The sequence below is a fragment of the Carassius auratus genome, chromosome 3 (assembly GCF_003368295.1).
Source record: "Carassius auratus strain Wakin chromosome 3, ASM336829v1, whole genome shotgun sequence".
Taxonomy (NCBI): domain Eukaryota; kingdom Metazoa; phylum Chordata; class Actinopteri; order Cypriniformes; family Cyprinidae; genus Carassius; species Carassius auratus.
In genome coordinates this window covers 29,939,870-29,961,504 of record NC_039245.1, presented here as the reverse complement: position 1 = coordinate 29,961,504, position 21,635 = coordinate 29,939,870, and the positions used below count along the sequence as shown (strand labels likewise).

Below are 21,635 nucleotides of genomic sequence, written 5' to 3'. Positions count from 1 at the left end.
AACTTACACACAAGGTTAAATGTATAAAAACAAATAAATAAAACCTTGATGTAAAATTAAATAAATAAATGACAATAAAATATTTAAACAACCATTTTAAATACAGTAAAAATCAGCAAACACCGTGGAATCATAGAAATAAGAAACAAATGTAAAAAATAAAATAAAAAAATAAATACAAAATCACCTCAGATAAATGGTAAAAGTCAACAGCCTTTTCAAAATCCAAAATATTGCCAAATAAGCACCTTTGCATTTCATTTAGGAACTAAATCTTAATCTTTTATTGTATTGTCTATTATCTAACAGAATAAAATTATTTATATTACTATAAAAAAAACTGAAGTATCCACTGTTGCTGGATAACAATGTTAACTCCGTCACAGCAAACCTAGTCTGAACATGTTATAAGATTCCTTCCAGAGTGGCGTAGGACTTTTTGAACAAGAGTACCTTTTAACCTCCCCTGTGCACATTGATTTTTTGAAGAAAGCATCTTCCTTTTAAGAGAGGTCTGGACTCACCATCATAGTTGGACTTGTAATGGAGATGCACTTGTCCGGTGCATCTCTGCAGGGTCCAGTGAGCTTCCTCTTTGGTGCAGGTGTCCAAAGCCACACTCTGAGCTTCTCCACGAACACTGCCTTCCAACTTAGGGATAAATGAAGCCACATGGGAAAAGATTATTACTACTACAAAGGTTTTTTTTTATTTATTTTATTATTATTTGTATATATACACATTGTGGAACATATGCAGGGGTTCAATCCCACCAGTAGAAGATGATGTCCAACTTTAACTCCGGCCCGTTCTGTATCAGAACCAGACTGGACAGAGGACACAAAGATGCCACTATCATTTCCACCAATCAGAGTGACGTCCGACAGAAGGTTTTCTCCAGAGAGTAAAAGGCTCTGAACTGGCCGCATTGGGTTTTGCGGAGGGCCTGAGGTCAGTGAAGGACGAAACGGTCTGGAATGAAAACGGACACATGCACAGATCAAAGAGGGGCGATAATACAGAAGTACACAATGAGGATGAATTGAGATGACAAAGACTGACTTTTTTCCCTCAAGTTTGGATTTTAAATAAAACAAAAAACAAAATACCTCTCCAAAGAGAATTTCCTGAAAATGTTGTTGACTTGCTCCAGATCATACGAGTCCATTGACTCAGACTGGTGGGAAGATGAAGATGAATGGATGGATGAAGGCCCGTAGGAGGACATGTCTAAGTCATGGTCATCTATAGTAAAGAAATAGACAATTTTACAAGACTTAAGGGTTTGATTCAGCAGTGAGTGGGCAGAATAAATGATTTATGCATGGTCATACCCATATCAGCATTGTCTCCACTGTCAGTATCTACAGATTCTGAAGGGAGAATACTGAAAGAGAGATACAGCACAGTCAATTTGACTCTAAAATGCCAGCAACAATTTACTAAGAATTTACTATAGCTAACAACTGGTGCTTTTGTGGAAATGCATTCTAAATAATCAATAAATATGAAACAATATCCATTTAACTTTTTGTTACAAGTACACCAGTTTCAAAATAATTAGGCTACTATTTTAAAAAGCAAATACCACAGTTTGTGTTATACAAACCAGACACAAAACTCTTAACAATTACTGTTGTTTTACACTAAAAATAATATATAAAGCCTTAGGTGCAAACACATTTTTTTATTGAAGGTGTACTGAATGTAAGGTAAACTAATGTTAATATTATACTATGTAGTTTACATTATTATTGTTAGTGTTTATTTTATTGATTTCTTCCAAGTCTGCATCTAAGACTAATGGCAAGAAATTCTAATGGAGAGTCTACTCGTTTTCTTTTATCACTGTCTATGGCAGCTCTGATTTTAATTACAATTTGTATTGAGAGTTTGAGTTCTCCTTGATTCTCCTGACAATGGAGTTCTGGTCTGGAGGCTCCGGCACGGTGGACATGATACTGTCATTACGGCACCGCAGCTGAAGAGACACAAGCACATACACACCATTTGCCTTCAAATTAAAGCAACTTGGAGAAATAGACAAATCAGATGATAATGCATTAAAGCCTACATTTTTACAGCAGATGTCTGCAGGAGAAATCACTGCACTAGCACTGTGTAGACCTGTGTTGTCAGTGGCAGCAGGTTCTAAGAGATCTCCATTGCTGAAAGGCATGGCTATATAATGAGAGATGAAAAGAAAGGAAACCAAGCTCACAGGAAATTCTTTTTGCACACATTCGGTGAACATTACCACACAATAACTACGTTTTAACTGCAAGTTGGCACCGAGCACCATCTTTAAATAAACATTCTACCTTGGAATAGAGGACTTTTGGGTCCAGCAGCTGGAGATTTTGGTCGATTGATCTAATAATTGAGAATGACAGAGATATTCTTGAACAATAATACACAATGAGAGATAAAAAAAAGAAAACAGCTTCAAGTTTGTACTCACTCTGCCCTTAAGGTTACATCTGCGTTGAAGCTTAGGCTCTTGATCATCAACAGTGTCTTCTCCAGAGTCCTCTGAAGGTCCTCCTGTATTTCCATCAGGTTGCCCGAAGTGCTGAGCTATAATTAGTGGAGTAATGTCCCGTGGCAGACTCTGAGGGGAAAACACCATGATAAAATAAAGAAAAATCCCCAATGGTGCCAGCCAACCAGCCTATAACTGATATGGTGATAAACTGTTATAAACTGCATATATATTACCTAGTTTAAAAGAGGAAAAACACTCAACTTTTCAATCACACAGATAATTTCTCACCTGATCCAAACCATTTTCTTTGGCCATCCGTCTCAGTTTGCACTCTAGGTTGACTATCTTGGCTTCTTTGCGTACGATTTCTATTTGAAGCTCATCGCTCTTCTCTTCCAGCTCCCGGATTTGCTTGCGGTACTTGTCTTTGTCAATCAGACATTGAGACACGAGGTGTTGTGCATCATCTCTTGACTTGAAAGCCTGTGGGACCGAGAAAGACTATACTATACCGACAGCCCCTTTAAAGAAACAGGAAATGAACTAATCCAAAGCCATCAGTAGGAACATTAGTACTCAACCTGGTCCCGCTCACGTTCCAGCTCTTCCAGCTGCACCATGACCGTATTCATGCGGTTCTTGTACATTTCGCAGTCCTTCACCAGAGTGGAGCACTTCAATTCAAGGTCCTCCTTCTCTTCCAGATACTGTGCATCAGAAGATTAAACGTTAAACCCATCAACAGAATAAAGAGCAAAATAGCACAGCTCAAAACTGGATCACATGACCCTGAGAAAAACCCTTACTGTCAAAAGATTTAAAAGCAACAGTTTGTAGTTTTTTTTTTTTTCAGCACTTTATTAATACCAACCCCTCATTCCACACTTAACGGTTTCATGTGACTCAAACCTTGCTGACGGCATGTCGAAGAGACAAAGCTTCATCATTTACAGAGAAAATGCTCTGCTAAAGCATTCATTTTCATTTTGTTGAAGCAGAAATTTCCATAGCACCCCAACACTTTCAAAAACAAGGATTACTTTCCATGTCATTAAACAAACAAGTCAAGTGAAGTGTTAAGAGAGATTCTAGTAAGCTATACAAGACTAAACTAAAATGTTCTTTTATTCTTTTGCGGCTGAAGTAGGCCGTCAACACTCTAAAATGCACATTTGTTGCAAGCTCCGAAAGAGGGCTGAATGTGATAAGAAGTCACTGCCGCCACCCCTCCCCCCCTCCTTCCTGTCTTAGCCTGAATTCTGACACTTTTCACACGTCACTTCAGATGCGCTTCTAATTAGAGCCGCAGCACATTGCAGAAGGGACCACTTAGAGCAGCCAGTCCTCATCAGCCTCTGTCACCTCTCGTTCAAGTGTGACAAGAGAAAAAAACCTTTGCCTACACTTCATTATTTCTAGCTGTCAACTAAAAACCCTCATGCTGAGACCATATTAAATACACTTAGTCCCCATGAGGCCAATGTAATATCACATTTGGCATGTTTATTATGAGGACATTTGAACATTGAAAATGTGATCAAAATTGACAAATATGACCTGACACTTAAGGTCTCTGCCAAAAGTGATCGGTCTACCTATATAGCCTTTTCGTGCACTTTACAGTCAGTGCACTTATAGCAGAAGACTGTTTCAAACAACAGGCAGCAAACTTATGCTGCCACCTAAGATGACTCATTTTGGCAAAATGTATTGCGTTACTTGCAGATAAGTTAATAACTTGTTGCAATGCATCTAGCTTGCACATGAATAAGGCCTACCTTCATGATTTCTTTAAATGCTAAATTGTTCCTCTTTTTTAGTGTCATTTCAACACCAAAGGCTATTTTCATAGCAAGAACAGGACAGGATAGTTTAAAACACAAAGACAAAAAAAAAAAGACTTATTAAGAAGAAGATACTATCAGAAACACTACAGTTCAAAAGTTTGGGTAAGATTTTTTTTAATGTTCTTGAAATAAAATAAGTGTATTTTGCTCAACAAGTCTGCATGTATATAGCAACATTGTGAATATTGACATTTTAAATAACTGATTTCTATTTAGATATATGTTAAAATGTCATTTATTCCTATAACAGAGCTGACTTTTCAGCATCTTTACTCAGTCTTCAGCATCACATAATATTTCAGAAATCATTTTATGTGCTGGTTTGCTGCTCAAGAAACATTTCTTGTTGTTATAACTGTTGAAAAGAATTGTGCCGTTTAATATTTTTTGTGGAAACCATGTTTTTTTTTCTTCTTCAGGATGTTTGATGACAGTTTTATGAATTTATTTTTAGATATTTTCTTTTTTCTTTATTTAGTTAAGTAAAACAAACAAAAAAGGCTTACTAACACCAAACTTAGAGCTGTAATATATTTAATCTTGATATTAGACCATTAAAAAATGTGGTTTTTGTTGTTTTTTTCAAAGCAACAATTAGTTCCATTAGTAATAAAAAATTGAGGTTTTTACCCAACATTTGTAGGTGCTATACACTGTTTGGAAAGGAGCTCAAGGTTAAAATGATTGTTGAAGGTATAAGGCTGGTCCTGACCTTGTCCCGGAGCTCCTCAGCCTGTCGGACCTCTTCATGCAGGTTATAGAGTCTGTTGACTAGCTCCTGACGATCCTCTAGAGCCTCCTGTCGGTCATGCTCCAGGATATCCAAGATGGCCTTGTCTGAATCTGGTAGAGGCCCGGGCTATGCATAAAAAGAAACAAAACAAGCATACAAAACAACTCTGAAATCTCTGACTTTGAGCAACCTTTCCCAACTGTTTGCTTTTCACTGTCTGCTTTTTACTGTTATGCAAAAAGCATCTTCACCTGTATGATGGACTGCAACTCCTGGAGTTTGATCTTCAAGACCTCATTCTCTCTCTCCAGCTCAAATATCTGCTCTTTCCGAGGTCGGTTCTCAATGTCATTCTTCAATTTCAGAGACTGCCTCCTCTCCATTTTGCACTCCTCCTCCACCTTGTTCAACTTGTGCTTTAGTTGGTCAATCTAGAGGAAATGGAGAGACAGCAGTCAACATTTGTATCCCACGTAGTCAAATCATTTGTGTAAATACAAGTGACCCATCACTGTTAGCAGCAAAAGAAGGACTTGGATTGTCCTGTAATGCATGCAGAAGCCCTCTAACCTCTAGCTGAAGGTCTCGGCTCCTCATCACAGCCATATTCTTCTCCTCGCTGAGCTGGGCAAAACGCATAGCCAGCTGATAGTTGTCATCCTTCACCTTAATAAGTTCATCGCTATAGTTATTACGCTCTTCTTTCATTTTATTGTAGCGTTCCTGGAAGGTGTGCAGCTCCTGGTTGGCCAGTCGTAGCTTCTTGTGCTCATCTTCTAGCGTGCGGCATTTGGTCATGATGTCCACCCGCTGCACTTCTTTAGCCCTGGACTGCTGCTGAAGCTTTATGACTTCATTCATTAAAAACTGGATTAGGCCTTCCTGGCCCTCCTCCACTACAGGAAAAGGACAAAATACAGTCAAATTTAACACTACTGCACAAAAAAGTACCATTAGAATACATGCAAATATCATGATATATATGTATCGTAATCATGTAACACCATCAGTCCAAATATATACCAAGAGCCAAGAACCAAGAGAAAACATTACGTCTACAGCCGCGAGGAGGCGCTCTACGCTGCTCAGGGGTAGCCTACAGGAGCACTGAGCAGCATAGAGCGCCCTCTCGCGGCTGTAGACGGTAATGTTTTCTCTTGGTTAATTTCTCTTGGTTCATGTCAAATTAATATTTTGATAAATAAGTCGCACCTGACTATAAGTCGCAGGTCCAGCCAAACTATGAAAAAAAGAGCAACTTATAGTCCGAAAATACGGTGTATGGGCAGAAATTAATTTAAAAGTGGCTCACCGACTATAGTGGAACATCTGCGTGTAGGCTCCTTCCCAGTAACGAGTTTGTAGAGGTCTGGGTAGTACAACTCTAGACTCTCTAGAAAAACCACATAGCCTCGCTCTCCCTTCGTGTGCAGTATATCCAACAACCGACCTGAAACAAAACACTGAAGCATTACTCTTGTCTAACTGAAAAAAGCTTATTTCTACCTGATGTGACCTTTAGATAACTTTGAATAGGACATGTTAATGTGATCAGGATGAAACATCATCATCATTTTTTTAAAATACTAAATTCACTGATTATTTTGTCATTTCATATACATTATTTTTGGTCCATTTTTCAATTTGGGCTAAAATGCCATCTAATTTTACAGTAGTTAGCTGACAAGACTAACTGTATAAAATTAACTAACTGTATATACACATTTATAAATATATTATAATTATATTATAAACATTAGTTGTATTGGATCACTATATAATTTAAAGTGTCTTAGTGTTCTATAGCTCAACTGGTAGAGCATTGTGCTATCAAGCGCAAGGTTGGGTGTTCGATTCCCTGTGAACACATTATAGGTACAAATTGATAGACTGAATGCACTGTAAGTCGCTTGGGATAAAAGCGTCTGCTAAATGCATAAATGTAATTTAATTTAATTTAAAAAAAATTTATTTAAAATTAAATTTAAAATTAAATTTAAAATGTATTTAAAATTTAATTTAAAATTTAATTTAATTTAAATTTATACAGTATAGCTGAAAATAATGATTTCTTGTCAGATAGAATCATGCCAAGTGTCAATTCTGGTATTGTCAAGCTCTGTTACCAAGGTAGAGTGACAGTGTTGACAGAACTGAGTCATGGTTGTGTATGTGTGAGAGTGTGTGTGCTTCTCTGTGTATGACTGTCAGTTCTGTAACATACTCTCTCTATCTTGGTAACAGAGTTTGATAGTAACAGAAATTAATTTAGACAACAACAAATCATGAATTTCAGCTAAATAAGACACTTTTCACCAATATATACTGTACATACTAAATATATTTCAAATATTAAGATCAGAATGAAATGGAAATCTTCTTTGGCAATCTCTTTTCTAAACGAATGTTATAGTGATCTCATTCTGTTTGAATGATCTCATTCTCTTCTACTGAAGAAAAAAAATGGCCTCAGGGTGAGTAAAAAGCTCCGCCCACACGCTCTTCTGATTGGCTGTGATTTGTGATTGATTGTGTTGCATCTCATAGAAATGTTGACCCTGGCGTGGACAGACAAATTGCCTATCAAATTGCATCTGGTATTAAACTCTGTAGTGTTGCTGTAGCAGGAAGATCCAGATTTGTCTTTGATGAAAGCAGTGCATTGTATTTTAACTCCCTAGAGAAAGCTCTGGCACAAAAAGATGATCTCCTGTATTATGTGCCAAAGTGTCAGTCCCAGGAGGAAAAGAGAATCATTAGGGGGCTGTGAAAATCCCAGCCGTGGTAAACAAACGTTTTTGCTGGTTTGTGAAAAAACAAACAGTGCAGACTTCAGCAAGCCGCTCGGACGAAATCCCTGTCATCCGTTTTGCCTGTGGCTGTTCAGAAGCTGAAAAATGTTAGGAAGGTTCAGGAAGGAGTCGATAGGAAAGAAAATCTACAGCGTCAGCTCACGGGATTAAAAGCGTCCATCCATCATCACATTACACCACTTGGAAAAACAGAGTGAAAGATGGGGTGACCGAGTAACTGATTGATGATGTGATTTGCATGTAAAATTTTTCAGCATTGAATTTGCATTTCCATATTCCACAGTGTTTAGTATTTTCTGTCACCAGCATCTAGGAATGTTGATGTCCCTGCAATACGATTGGAGAGCAAGACCAACCTTGGGCAGATCCGTATCACATCATCAACAATTCTACAGTGTATGCTTAAGCAGACACGGAAGCATTGAATAATACTGTACCTGCACGGCTGACTTTGGACTCCAGCAGGCGAGAGTTGAGCACCTCGTCTTCGTCTTGTTCGTCGATGACCTTGCATTGGCGCAGATATGAGGTCAGCTTGTTGGGGTTGATGAAACGGCACAAGATGTACCGGTTCTTCTCGGCATTCTCCCATGATGCCTCCCCGTAGTCTAGCAACTTCATTGAACCTCCGTTCTCCATTCCTGTAGAGGCCGCTATGAGACGAGAACGGGAGAGAATAGAGTTTTAGACGCTATTTCAACTCTTCTTTCACACCCACAGCATTGATAGCACATCAGATAAAAACAAACTTGTCATTGCACGTACAAAGGCTAAATGTGTCCATTCAGCCATAAACGTACTTCCTTCATGTAGTTTTATGATCTAAAGTGAATTATTTTTTTGGCTTCTTTTTAAAAATAAAATATAACACAACACTAAAAATAAAATAGAATTAGGACTGCACGATTAACAAAACCAAGTTTTGTGATGATAAAAAAATATAACCAAGGCTGTGATAAAATGGTGTCTCAGAGTGACTCGGTCACTTACTGTATAATATGCTTTTGAGAATGCAACCAAACTTGTCATGAGAAAACTTGGAAACCAAACTGCTGTCAATAAAAGAGAATCTTTAGGGGCTCATTGTGGCAATATTGGTTTAACGTTTAAAAAATGAAGAAATTAAGACCATTGTAATTTTAACAATTATATTGCAAAATAAATTTATTATTTTCTTTTTCATTAAACACTTGATTTGTTTTACTGTGAAATATTAGAAGAAAAAAATATATCTTGGTTAATATTTTTATGCATTTAATATTAGTAGTATTCAGATTGAGTCACATTGATCTGTACCAATTTTGTACCCTACAAACCAGCACAGTTCTAATTTGTGACCCTGTCTGTGAAATTCAGGCTAAAGTCTCAAAACCTGATTATGAGATATCAAGCATCAACATTTGATTTCAACCATTAATTTCACTATGATTTCATTTTTTTGCCGTGGCCTTATTCAGTCAATATTAAAGATAGAAAAGTTATATTTTCACAGAATGTTCTACATCTTTATAAAGGTGCTGATTTCTGCTGACGTCACTGGTCATGCAGGCTATAGTCAGGGTATACACAGAATTTGACACATATGAAAATGGGGCTGTGAGTAATAGACTTTGTAAAATGTAAACCACACATCATTTTTAACTCGTGTTAAAATTTATGCCATTTTTGTCCACTGAAAAAGTTTGAACATCCCTCACTGCCAGTGTTGTGGAAAGTTACTTTTAAAAGTAATGGATTACAATATTGCGTTACTTCTTAAAAAAAAGTAACAAATTATATTTGTATATGTGCAGGTGAGATGAGTAACTATGTTCATATTTAGTCTAGAACTACAGTAACTTCATATTCACACACAACGCTCTGCACTTACTCCTGAATTCTCTCAAAATAACAACATGAGAGCTGTAGGTAAATACATGGGAAACAAAATAACCTGCATTTCTTATATGCAAAGGTAACTTGTGATATTTCATTGTAAATTAAAAAGTAATGTGTTACTTTACTTTAGAAAAGCAATCTGATTAAGCAACTTGTGTTACTTGTAGTGGATAACACTGTAACACTGCTCACCGCACTACATTTTTTCTACTTTCTACTCAGCTGCAAAAAGGGTTTCTTGTTGACTTGTTTGCTCAAATGTTGGTTATAGTTTATTTAAACGCAGATTCATACAATACACAAAAAACATGTTATTAAACACACTTGCAAATTTATAATTTTTAAATTACATTGACCACTGTTTCCACAATTATGGAATTACTTTCACACAGCTACCTTTAATGCCCATTTATTGTCTTTAAAAATCTTCACAAATGTCAACAATAAAACACAATTCATGCAAGAGTGATCTGCAGCTGTGGTGGCTGTCACCATAATGGCACATTTGTGTCCTGTGGCGAGCATCATGCTTCTATGTGCAATCACAAACCATCTTGTTTCAGAGAGGTGAAATAAACCATATCTTTTTTTAAACCTTGTGGACAGTGGCTGTGAAGATTTCACAGCACATGACTGAAGCTTGTGTTCATTAGTGCTTAAATGAGCTGATAGTCTTCTGAATGGCTGCAGCACATACGCATTAACTGTGTAGCTGGATCACAGATTGTGGCACAGTGATTAATGGTCAAACGTTATAAATACCAAGAGCAGGGCTGCAGATGGCTGATAAAATGCTTATATAGGCTATACATAAGACAGTTTGAAATCACAAAAATCCTGAAATTAAAGGAACACTTAACCGTATTGCATTAAATGTGCAAGCACTTATGAACGGTAGCTACTAATTCCATACTAGATTCATATATTCATGGGTTTATTAATGTAATAGCTCTGAGAACATTTCTCTGTCTGTATCTCAATGGGATAGTTCACAAAGTTCATAGAGAAATGTCTGTGTTTTTTTTTTGTTCCCACCATACAATGGAGGTCAATGGTCACCAAAATGGTTTGGTGATATTTCTTTAAAATACCTTTTTTTGTTGTTCAGTACAAACAGTTCAGTTGTTTTGTTTTGTACAGAAGAAAGTCATTCAGGTTTGGAATGACGTTTGGGTGCATACATTTTGACTTAATTTTCATTGAACTACTTAGACCAACAATTACATAAAAAAAAAGAGGAAACAACAGAGGAACATAACCTGTGTCAACAGCTCTTGGACAGATTATAAAATGAAGAGCAATGTAGTAACTGCCTAGCAACCACCCAAATATAGTAGCAAATAAAGAAATTCACAATGACATTTCTATGATGTTGAACTGAGTTTGGAGATCAAAGCTGACTGGCCCATTGTTTGATTATTATAATGTTTTTGAAAGAAATCTCTTATGCTCACCAAGGCTGCATTTATTTGATTAAAAATACAATTTAAAAGAACTGTTTTCTATTTAAGAGATTTTAAAATCTCATGTATTCATAGTCATGACGTGCAGATTTGATGCTCAAGAAACATTTCTTATTACTATCAGTGTTGAAAACAGTAGTGCTGCTTATTATTTCTGTGGAAACAGTATTTTTTTTTCAAGATTCTTCGATTAACAGAAAGTCCAAAAGAAAAGCATTTGTTTCAAATAGAAAACTACTGCCACTTTTGATCAATTTATGCATCTTGCTGAATTCTGAATGAACTCTGAACCCTTGGTCGTAAACTGAAACTTAAGATTTTTTACAAGTGTACACAAATTCTGATGCATTATCTGATGGCGAAAGCATTCCTTACTCAGTCACCATATCACAGCTCCATTCTCTGGAAGAAACTAAATCATAATGAAACTGATAAGCAATGAGACATTCTCTGGGGAGAACACTCTGATGTCTCAGCTACTTTGAATAGACAATACAATGTATGTTTTGCATCTTTTTCTGACCTTTGAGCCAATTTACTCCTTACAAAACAAAAGTTCCAGCATATTTTCCCCAATTTTCTGATGCGCAGCAACCTAACACTTTATTTTGATTGTCCACTTTAGACATTCAACTACTTATAAATAACTTTGCAACTACATGTAAACTAGCTGTCACTAAATTATTAGTAGACTTTATTTTGATGGTCGCTCAACAGACATTCTACTGACTATAAGTAACTTTGCAAGTACAGCAACTTATACTACTAACCCTAACCTAACAGTCTTCAAATGCTCTAATGAGAGTTAATCGACATGCAGTTGCTAAAGTTACTTACAGTTAGTAGAAAGTGAACTAATCAAAATAAAGTGTAACCCAACCTATTAACAAAAGGCTCTGCATGACAGATTTTTGTGGCGAATACAGGTGCAGTTTAAGGTGCAGTCGGCCCCCTGCGTCTGCATTACACCAGCACTGTTCACCAGAGCACCATAATCTTTGCAAATTAAATTAAACCGTTATTACTGATGTGCCACACATGCTTTAGCATATTTCTGTGTGTCTATCATCTCAGGCTCTATTCCTGTATCTGCCCCTTCTCTTTGGCCCCTCTAGTATGCGAGTGCAAACACGAACGTAATTGCCGCACTTCCCTATCTTTAACAGACAGCAGACATTTGATCAGACCTCAGTGGGTTTCTGCTTAAATGAAAGGAAGAACTGCAGACTTTGTTTGACATTAAGAGCTATATCAGGTCAGTCTGATGTGCTACAGCAGGAGTCATTCATCTAATATTAGCCATCAGCATCCATTGCTGTTCAAACAAAAGCAAAGACAGCTTCCTATCAGAGAAATGTATGGGAGTGAGTGTAAGTAAAGTTTTGAAAGCAAATGAGGGTGAGAGCATTCACCCATGATGAACCCCCCTCCCCTTACAAGATCAAAATCGCTCTTGTTTGGGAAACTAAGGGTTTCTCCCTTCACATTTTAGCACAATGATTAACAGCGATTTACTGTACCACTTGGTGTTCGTGTCAGGACGTGACTCAGCCGAGTCAAAATGAAGCATCACGTACAGCGGTTCACCATGACAGACACACAAACACCCAGTCCACCCCCAACCCCATCTTATACCATGACCAGATTTCCTCTTGACTTCATTTGGAGTTAGTGAGTAAGAGAGCGCTCTTCACTTCCCCTTTTCATTAGCAGGTGTTTAACTCGACCTTGTAAAAAAAAAAAAAAAAAAAAAAAAGGAGAAATGTTGGGAACACATTTAAAGTTCCACAGCAGAAGTGATACTCATTTAGAAGTATATTTAAATTGATATTTTAAATTTATTATCAGGAGATCAACTTCCACTTACTAGAGTAAGTCAACATACATGTGCATCTACAGTACATCAGTGTCTAGGTGCCTACAGACTTTCTCATACAACATCTGAAAGTCACTGTTAGTGTGGAAAGAGAGATGGACAACTGGAAATTATGTATTTATTTTTATGGTATTTCAGTTTTTTTTTTTTTATTTAAGAAGTCAACTCCTTCACTATGGATTTTCAGTAATGGGAGAAGTGTGTGAAACTGCATGTTAAAGGTGCAGTCAATTCTTAAATATATAATGCACTTTGTATTATGTTACATTTGCGTCATGTCTCGACCAATGTAAAACTACCATGAATCTGAGCTGACCAATGAAACTGAGACACAATGAATACAATTCTAATTTGAAGCAGATTTCAAACCACACATGGTTTTGGTTCGATTTTTTTAATACTCACCTAAGCTGCATTTATTTGATCAAAACTTAAAACAACGGTTTTCAATTTGAAAGTACTTTTAAAATGTAATTGACTCTTGTGGTGAAAAGCTGAATTTTCAGCAGTCATCTTCAGTGTCATATGATCTTTCTAAATCATTCTAATACACTGATTTGCTGCTCAAGAAAACATTCTTTTTATTAATAATAATGCTGAAAACAGATGTGCTGCTTAATATTTTTGTGGAAACTGTGATATATTTTATTTTCAGGATCTTTAAAGAATAGAAACTTACAAAAAATTGGAAATCAGAAAAAAATCATAAATCTATTGCAACATTATAAAAATAATACTTTAACTTTTGATTAATTTAATGCATCCTTGCTTTAATAAATTTCTTTTAAAAGAAAAAAATATATATTTTTGCTGCCTGGTCAAAGAAAGTCAAGGACCTACAATTTTGTGCTTGTTTAACGGAACAATATTTAAAAAAAATTCACGTTCACTAAGCATCCAAGAAGAGTGTACGTTACAATCTACATGTTGTTTAGCTCTGCACCACACTGCTTTCTATCCCTGTGGGACCCTGCTTGGCTGATTTTCACTCATTTTGAAGAGCAGCGCAAAACCAAGCTAGCGGAAGCCCTTACCACGTGCTTCTGTGGGTGCATCCGATTTTAGAATAAAAACCACAAACCAAAAGCACCTCATCAGCCAATGGGCTGCAGCCGAGCTCCTCACAGCTATCAGTTCAGAGGAACTGCACCAGGCTGTTTTGTGTGAAAGTGAAACACGCTACAGCAGGTCTGATGCGTGGCCTTGCTTACAATGACTGAAATTGTATCTAGACATAAGGGTCAAGGGTATTCTGACCTAATTAAGACTGTGCTGATGAGAAAACTAAATATAGCAATTTAGTCAGAGAAATAACGATATGTGTCATGTCTTATTGCATAAACAAAACAAAACAAAGCGCTACTTCCTTAAAGGAACAGTTCACTAAAATAAAAATCATTTAAAACACCCTCATGTGGTTCCAAACCTGCATGACTTTCTTTCTGTTGGAACACCAAAGAGAGAAGGGTACTGTACTACTGTAAACTATACTGTACTATAAAAGTTGTCTATGGAACTCATGGGCAATGTTCCAAGCCTTCCCAGCCTAGTTTCAAGAAATTAATTCAGGAAGGAGGAATTAAAATGATTAAAAAGCAACAGTAAAGACAATGATGACGTTAAACAATAAATAAATACAAAAATCATTCTATTCATTCAAGCAATTCTAAAAAAAAGAAATGTATTATGGTTTCCCAAAAAATATTGCTGAATGTTTTTCTAATCAAATAAATACAGCCTTGGAGAGGATACAAGACTGCTTTTAAAAACATTACAAAATCTTACCAACTCCAAACTTTTAAGCAGTAGTGTAAACCAATATATAAATAAATAAATAAAAAATATTTACATTTCATTCCCATACTATTATTCTAAAATGTGATTTACTGTACTTCCTTCGGTGAGCTGTGCCATTTCTGCGCAACTAACTTCAAACAAACACTGACTGTTTCCAAAAACGTTTCCCAAAAACTGCCCTATCTGCAAGTGAGACAAATAATTCCAACTCCTTTCATCATCGAACACTGATATAGTTTAATAAACACATAATCCAATAAACAAACAAAGGAATGAATAAGATGGTCATCAAAACATGACTTGAATTCTTGTTGACTGTGTGCCATTGACAGCCGGCCAAATAGCAGCCTTAGATCACTAACCACATTTCAAATTAAACTTGATTATAGAATGTACAAATTGAACCTCATCCAGAAAAATTCTACTTGTCAAGATTGATGACACAAATATGTATTTGTTTCAAATGGACCATAAGAAACCCATTCTTTTGGGTTGAAGAGTGAGTCTGCACATTCCAGCTGTAATGCAACTGCTTTGCCTCAGATCCAAGCTCCAGCAAAACACTAACAATTCAACCTTTGTGAGGGACGATGCTTTGCACATGAACCTAAGAGCCAATCTGATGACATTCACAATCCAGAAACAGGAGCTTTCAACTCTCCCTCAGTCAGGTGCAGCGTGTCGTTGATATGGCTTGCTTTTCATGTGTATATGTGGACTATTAAAATCTGTGCTCGCACATTATGAAGACGTTTTTTCACTAAATGTTTAGATTTAGTAAAATTATTGTGCACTCATGATTTTTCTACAGTACCTTTTGCTGCTGAATTATCCACTAACCTAATTTATAACAGTATTTTTGTGATATATGATTATATATTTTTTCATTTGTTTTTTTTTCTTTATAATGAAGTTATCTATATTTAGTTGATTGTGTTCAACACGCAAAGTGATGATCAGGTCAACATACAAAGTATAGAAATACTACATTCATTTTAAAAAAGTATCGGATTGGTATCGGTATCGGCCAATAATCAGAATGTTTAGTATCGGATATAAGTTACTTAATGGGGAAAGAGAAAAAGAAGAGGTAAAATATCACGTGATTATACATGTGCCCTACTGAGTTTTCAACTGTGTATAAAACAAGTTTAGTGTCTCGTGCCACCATTTTTGGTTGGTAGTAAGAGTAGTTTTATTTAGGGCACTAAAGATTTGACACTGAAGATTTTTCTTTTCATTTAATTTAGGGTTTTTTTCTGTGAATATTTATGCTTGAGTTAGATAATAAGGTTTTCTGTTTTTTTTTTTTTTTCATAGTAAGATTGGTTAGATTTTGTTTATTTCTTTGATTTGGCACAGTGTCATTCTTTTTCCTTTTCCCCATTCTTTTGTGAAAAGTTTTTGTCCTGTTTTTGACTAGTAAACACTTTATCAAATACAGCATGGTTTGTGTGTTGTCGTTTTCCAGTACACGTTCAGTGCTGCACCTCTTATTTTCCCTACACTTAAAAGTGTTTGTAACGGAGAGCATATTACTTGCAATATAAAATACTGTGGGTAAAAGTACTGGAAATAAATTCTCAGTATGAACAATTATGGCTGTTACCTAAATAAATAAATAAAAACAAATGTTTCTGGAAATAATGCATGTTAAAAAGTGGAAAAAAAAAAGGAAAGAAAAGAAAAAATCACTTCTTTGGAAACACTGCTAGAACACATTTACTTATTTTGTTTAAAGTTTTTGAGTGTTTCTTAATGTTAGCTATAGATTAAACAAAACTAAACTCTGATCTTTGATTTGTTATGACTCAGATTCAGATTCATTTTTTTATTGTCCTCAGAAGTGGAAATTTGTTTTCACAGACTGTATCAGAAACTGTAATATAAGGCATGATTATGACTATGACCTTCAGACAAATGCATTTTATTTATAAAATTAAAATAAAAATGAACAAACTATTACAGAATATATGCTGATGTGTTGCCAACTAGTTTCTATTGATGAAAATAACTAGTAGTAACCAATGATACATGCATTTTTTTTCTTATCCCAAACCAATTATCACACTTTCAATTGTCTGATTAATTAACCCAAATGTATCATTATGCATATTCATGGTATGCCATCATGTCTAGAATTAATACATGTTATGAAATAAATATGACATAAATTATAAATCACTCTAAAGTATTAGTCATTCTCACATAATTTCTCATTTACAAACGCATTCACTCAAAAAAAGTGTCAAATCCAAAATATTTACTACATTATTAAGGTACTACTGTTTGCTGATCTGCAACCATGCAAATTCCACACTTTATTCTTTAGTCACTGCTTAATCAACTGGGTGTGGATGAGAAGTTTGCCATGGGTGTCATGAACATCATGAAACTTGCAAGGCCCTAAGCAGTACAGGACACACCAAGCTTACTGATGCATCCTAAAACAACTGCTATTCCTGTAGAGCAAGTGGTCTTCAAAGGAGCAGCTTTTCAAGTATAATGAGGACTCACCTAAAGTCCTAGTTATTATCAAAGTAAGCATGCCATGACATGTGGTTCAATTTGTTAGGCAAATAAAAGCTGTTGAACATACATAGTGGAACCTTGTTTATCCCATTTAACGGTCACATGACACCTTCACACCATGCACATCTCACAAGCAGGATGGAAAGGGACAGACAGGGTGCGCTGATTAACAGCAATTGCTACGACTAAATTTCCATCAGTTGCATCAGTGATTGTGAAATGGAGGAGTTTGTGTTCAATAATGCACACACACACACACACACACACACACACACACACACACAAAAAAAAAAAAAAATATATATATATATATATATATATATATATATATATATATATATCTGATGAAAGAAAGCACTAGAGGCACCAAATCCCATCAACAATGCAAAAGTCTCTGTAAATACAACACGTTGATATTTAGACAGTATAGCGACATTCACATGCACTAAATAGATAACTGAAAAATTCACCACAAAACATTTTGTCATTAGATTAATAGTGTCCGATTTCATGTGGTAGTGCAAGATCTTTTCACCGCCATACTTTTCAGTGAGTGCACACAGCATGCACACTTGTTAGTTTCTATCAGTCACTTTGCTGTGGCATCAGACATTCAGTTTATAGCCCATGTTGATTAAACTCATTACATCCTATTAGTTGGTTATTAGGGAGGATGAGTGACTAATAAATGGAGAGAACGACGAATTTTATGAGTAAGACGAGTCAAATATTTTTTTGGTCTTTCTGCCAAAAAGATAATCTAATCGCACTAATCCATCAGTTGCTTGCATCAGTTTAACATTTTCATTTATGCGCGCGAGGAGGCTACGCATTGTAAAGAACTTCACTAACCTACTTCTGCACTGATTAAAAGTCAAGTAGCATATACATACTGTTCCCCAAGTTCAAAAAACTTCGGGAGCATCATACGTATAATAACAACCCTGATACGATTTAGTTTCCGACGTATGACGGTCTAACGTTATCGGACGCCGAGTTTCATAGAGAAGTTCGGCTATGCAGTGTTTACTTACTAAATATTTGTTACATACATCTTCTTCCTCCTCAAAAAGTCAGTAAAGTGGTTTACCTGTTGAAGATCACTTCCCGGAGTCTAATTCGACCGTTCCATTCTAGTTACTTGAAGACGCCAGTGCTTTAGTCGCAACAACTCTCAAGACGAACCGGATAATTTCACCTGCAGCCTCAAAACAGATGTCACTCAAAGCGCTGGTGCGACAAGTGGGCGGAGCTAATGCAGCTCATCACTACATAAACTTACAGCTGCAGTCGTGCAGCTCACCATGGGACATATGGGAAATATATATATTCATTAAGTGGTTAACTTTAAGTGAGATAAACATATATTGAATTGAAATATAAATATTACATTCAACATACTAATAAATATTAAATTAGGTGTTTAATACTAGTGAATAACACTAACCTTTTAAGAAGAGTATACATTTTTGTCAGAGCCGCCCACTTTATTACATATCCACTGAACATATTATTTTTGTCAGTTCTAGTTAATTGTGTTTTTCCAGTTTGCTTATCTTAATTCAATATTCTGATTGTCACTAAAACCCAAAATGTTGCAAATGCAAATCTTAATTATTCTAACATTTATCTGAGTCATTGACACAGTTCTGAAAGTCTTCCATCGTGTTGCAACTTAAATCACTAATTGCTAACACAGCTAGATATAAATATATAAAAATAGCTAAAGCTTTAAAAATTAATGTTCTCATCTAGATTTCAAATGCTCAGACCTGAAAGATGAACAAAGTGGCATGAATAATGCTGGAGTGTTATATTATTGAGATACAGCTGTCAGACAGATTTTGGAATATACTGTGTGAAGTATTTATTTATGTGCTCATATGTTGGCTTATAGAGGAATTGTTCCTCTCTCCAGCATCTGACAGATAGTTCCATCATGCAAATGCATCCCCCAAAACATTTGTTTATGGCAACAGTTATACAAATGTCACGCCCTTGCTGCTGAAGGGACAGTTTCATTCTTCTTTTTTTATATACTAGACTGAAATGAGGAATACAAAAATAAACCTGATTTAATTCAAATTTACCTTGACTCAGGGCTTGAATGAGATAAGATGGCAATTTTTATTTTAACTGTTGTGTAAACATGTTGTAAAGTTCTTAACTTAGTAAAAATAACGTTATGATAGAGTCATGATGTAGGAAACTTGTATGTATCTGAGAAACTTCACAAAAATAAATGAATTAATTAATAATACCTTGAGAGGAAGCTTACAGGTTGCCTTTTGTGTAGACTGTTAATCATACTTAATGAGCATATACAATTATTCGTGTTAGGGTTATGTACAACAAACATGACAATGAAGATTACACTTCAAATCAAAGATCTAATTCAAACTTTGCAGTTAAGACAGTGTCATGTAAGGAAGCCAACCAAATAAAGAAATCCAGCCAATTAGCTAAAGACTGTGCCCTCTAGTGGCAAGATACAAAGCAACTGCTTAGCTGCAATATATAGGTATATTACTAATTCACTAGTGCGTTTCATTGAAAATTAAAGTTACTTGACTCTCATGCTGTCATGGTTGAGTGGATACTTTCATCGAAGACTGCACTTTCATTGAAGACTGTTTGCTGAGCAACATTATTAGTATTCTGTTGCTAATGAGTACCTGTTGATCTGCTCTCTGTCAGGGAAATGAAATGTTTCATTATTGTTTTCATTAATATACAATATTGTACAAAACACTGAGTGAAAGAGAACAAGCTCTCTCTCTCTCTCTCTCTCTCTCTCTCACACACACACACACACACACACACACACACACACACACGCACACACAGACACAAGTTTGTTTTTATGAAATGTGGGACATCCCATATGGTTTTTATACTGTACAAACTGTATATTCTATGGCTCTAAACCAACCCTACACCTAACCCTAACCCTCACAGAAAACTTTGTGCATTTTTACTTTCTCAAAAAAACTCATTCTGTATGGTTCATAAGCGTTTTGAAAAAAATGGGGACACATATATATATATATATATATATATATATATATATATATATATATATATATATATATATATATATATATATATATATAACCCTAATATAATATCTTTGAATAACCATTCCCATAGAATCTGGATACACTGAGCACTTAATAGCCAGACACAAGAACAGTTTTTCTCCCAGGCCGTATCCCACCTGAACCACACATAACACACCTCAGAACTGCACATATAACTTATCAAACCTCGCAGATTCAATTCTGTCTATGGACATTCTTCTTTTCTGTATATTTTTTATTACTTTTGTTATTTATAATTTATTGTCTATCCTCTTTATTATTAGTGTTTTTATTACCTTAATTATATGTTGGTCTGCACTGTTTGTACTTTCTGTATTGGAAGCTCCTAACACCAAGACAAATTCATTGTGTGTGTGAACACACCTGGCAATAAAGCTCTTTCTGATTCTGATATGAAGAAGACTCATTTTAAAAGTGTGATTATCTGGAAAAGTCTGGAAAATGTATAATATTTCATAACTCTAAGTGGGTTTTTATAATGAAATTTAAAGCTCTAAAATGTACTGGGTAAATGATTTGAAAATGACTTGAAAATTCACGGGGCATTTGATTAGGCTGTTTTTGAGAACAAAGGGCACCTGTAGTCAAAAATCCTGAGGATCACTGGTTTACACTGTTTGTTGATACAAAATGCAACCATTGAAGTTTGCAATAAGTCTTATAATTATGCATTTGTTAAATTAAAATATCCTTGTGAAAGCTGTCATTAGTTTATTTGTAATAGTCACAGCAGAACTGAACATAAATTAATTGCAATGCTCAATGAAAATCACACTAAATGGTCAAAAGCCTATGTGGAAGACACCATGTATCAATGGGTCAATGTTATTTTTTTTATATATAGCTAAATGTTTTGCCATTTAAAGCATTACAATGTGATATTTCTGCTTTCTCCCTATAAACCGATGAAACTGTTCTTGGTGAATCTGAATGGTGAATGCAAATTCAAAAGGCAACACCATTACAGCTTTCCAAATATCAAGGGATTATATGGTAATCATATTTATTCTGATCGTAACTTAAAAATAATAAATTGCTTTCAAAGAAATGTTCCATTACTGAGAGCCATAATGGACCCTGGCTCTAAACAAGTCCATCAATTTCCTTAGA

At 35.6% G+C, this 21,635-nt stretch overlaps 1 protein-coding gene across 1 annotated transcript in view; it reads right to left on the bottom strand.

The window, feature by feature from the left end:
* Nucleotides 1-18,641, bottom strand: part of LOC113053812 (caspase recruitment domain-containing protein 11-like) — a 25,260-nt gene extending 6,619 nt beyond the window's left edge. Inside the window, exons 1-16 of the mRNA XM_026219058.1 lie at nucleotides 18,515-18,641; nucleotides 8,316-8,531; nucleotides 6,378-6,515; nucleotides 5,636-5,961; nucleotides 5,317-5,496; nucleotides 5,045-5,191; nucleotides 3,067-3,192; nucleotides 2,774-2,968; nucleotides 2,462-2,611; nucleotides 2,322-2,373; nucleotides 2,075-2,181; nucleotides 1,878-1,981; nucleotides 1,335-1,387; nucleotides 1,110-1,245; nucleotides 774-972; nucleotides 525-651 (exon numbers count right to left, since the gene is read on the bottom strand). Of these exons, the coding sequence (XP_026074843.1) occupies nucleotides 525-651; nucleotides 774-972; nucleotides 1,110-1,245; nucleotides 1,335-1,387; nucleotides 1,878-1,981; nucleotides 2,075-2,181; nucleotides 2,322-2,373; nucleotides 2,462-2,611; nucleotides 2,774-2,968; nucleotides 3,067-3,192; nucleotides 5,045-5,191; nucleotides 5,317-5,496; nucleotides 5,636-5,961; nucleotides 6,378-6,515; nucleotides 8,316-8,517 (2,242 nt within the window). The 5' untranslated portion in view covers nucleotides 8,518-8,531; nucleotides 18,515-18,641. The remainder of the gene's footprint in view (nucleotides 1-524; nucleotides 652-773; nucleotides 973-1,109; nucleotides 1,246-1,334; nucleotides 1,388-1,877; nucleotides 1,982-2,074; nucleotides 2,182-2,321; nucleotides 2,374-2,461; nucleotides 2,612-2,773; nucleotides 2,969-3,066; nucleotides 3,193-5,044; nucleotides 5,192-5,316; nucleotides 5,497-5,635; nucleotides 5,962-6,377; nucleotides 6,516-8,315; nucleotides 8,532-18,514) is intronic.
* Nucleotides 18,642-21,635: the final 2,994 nt, after the last annotated feature.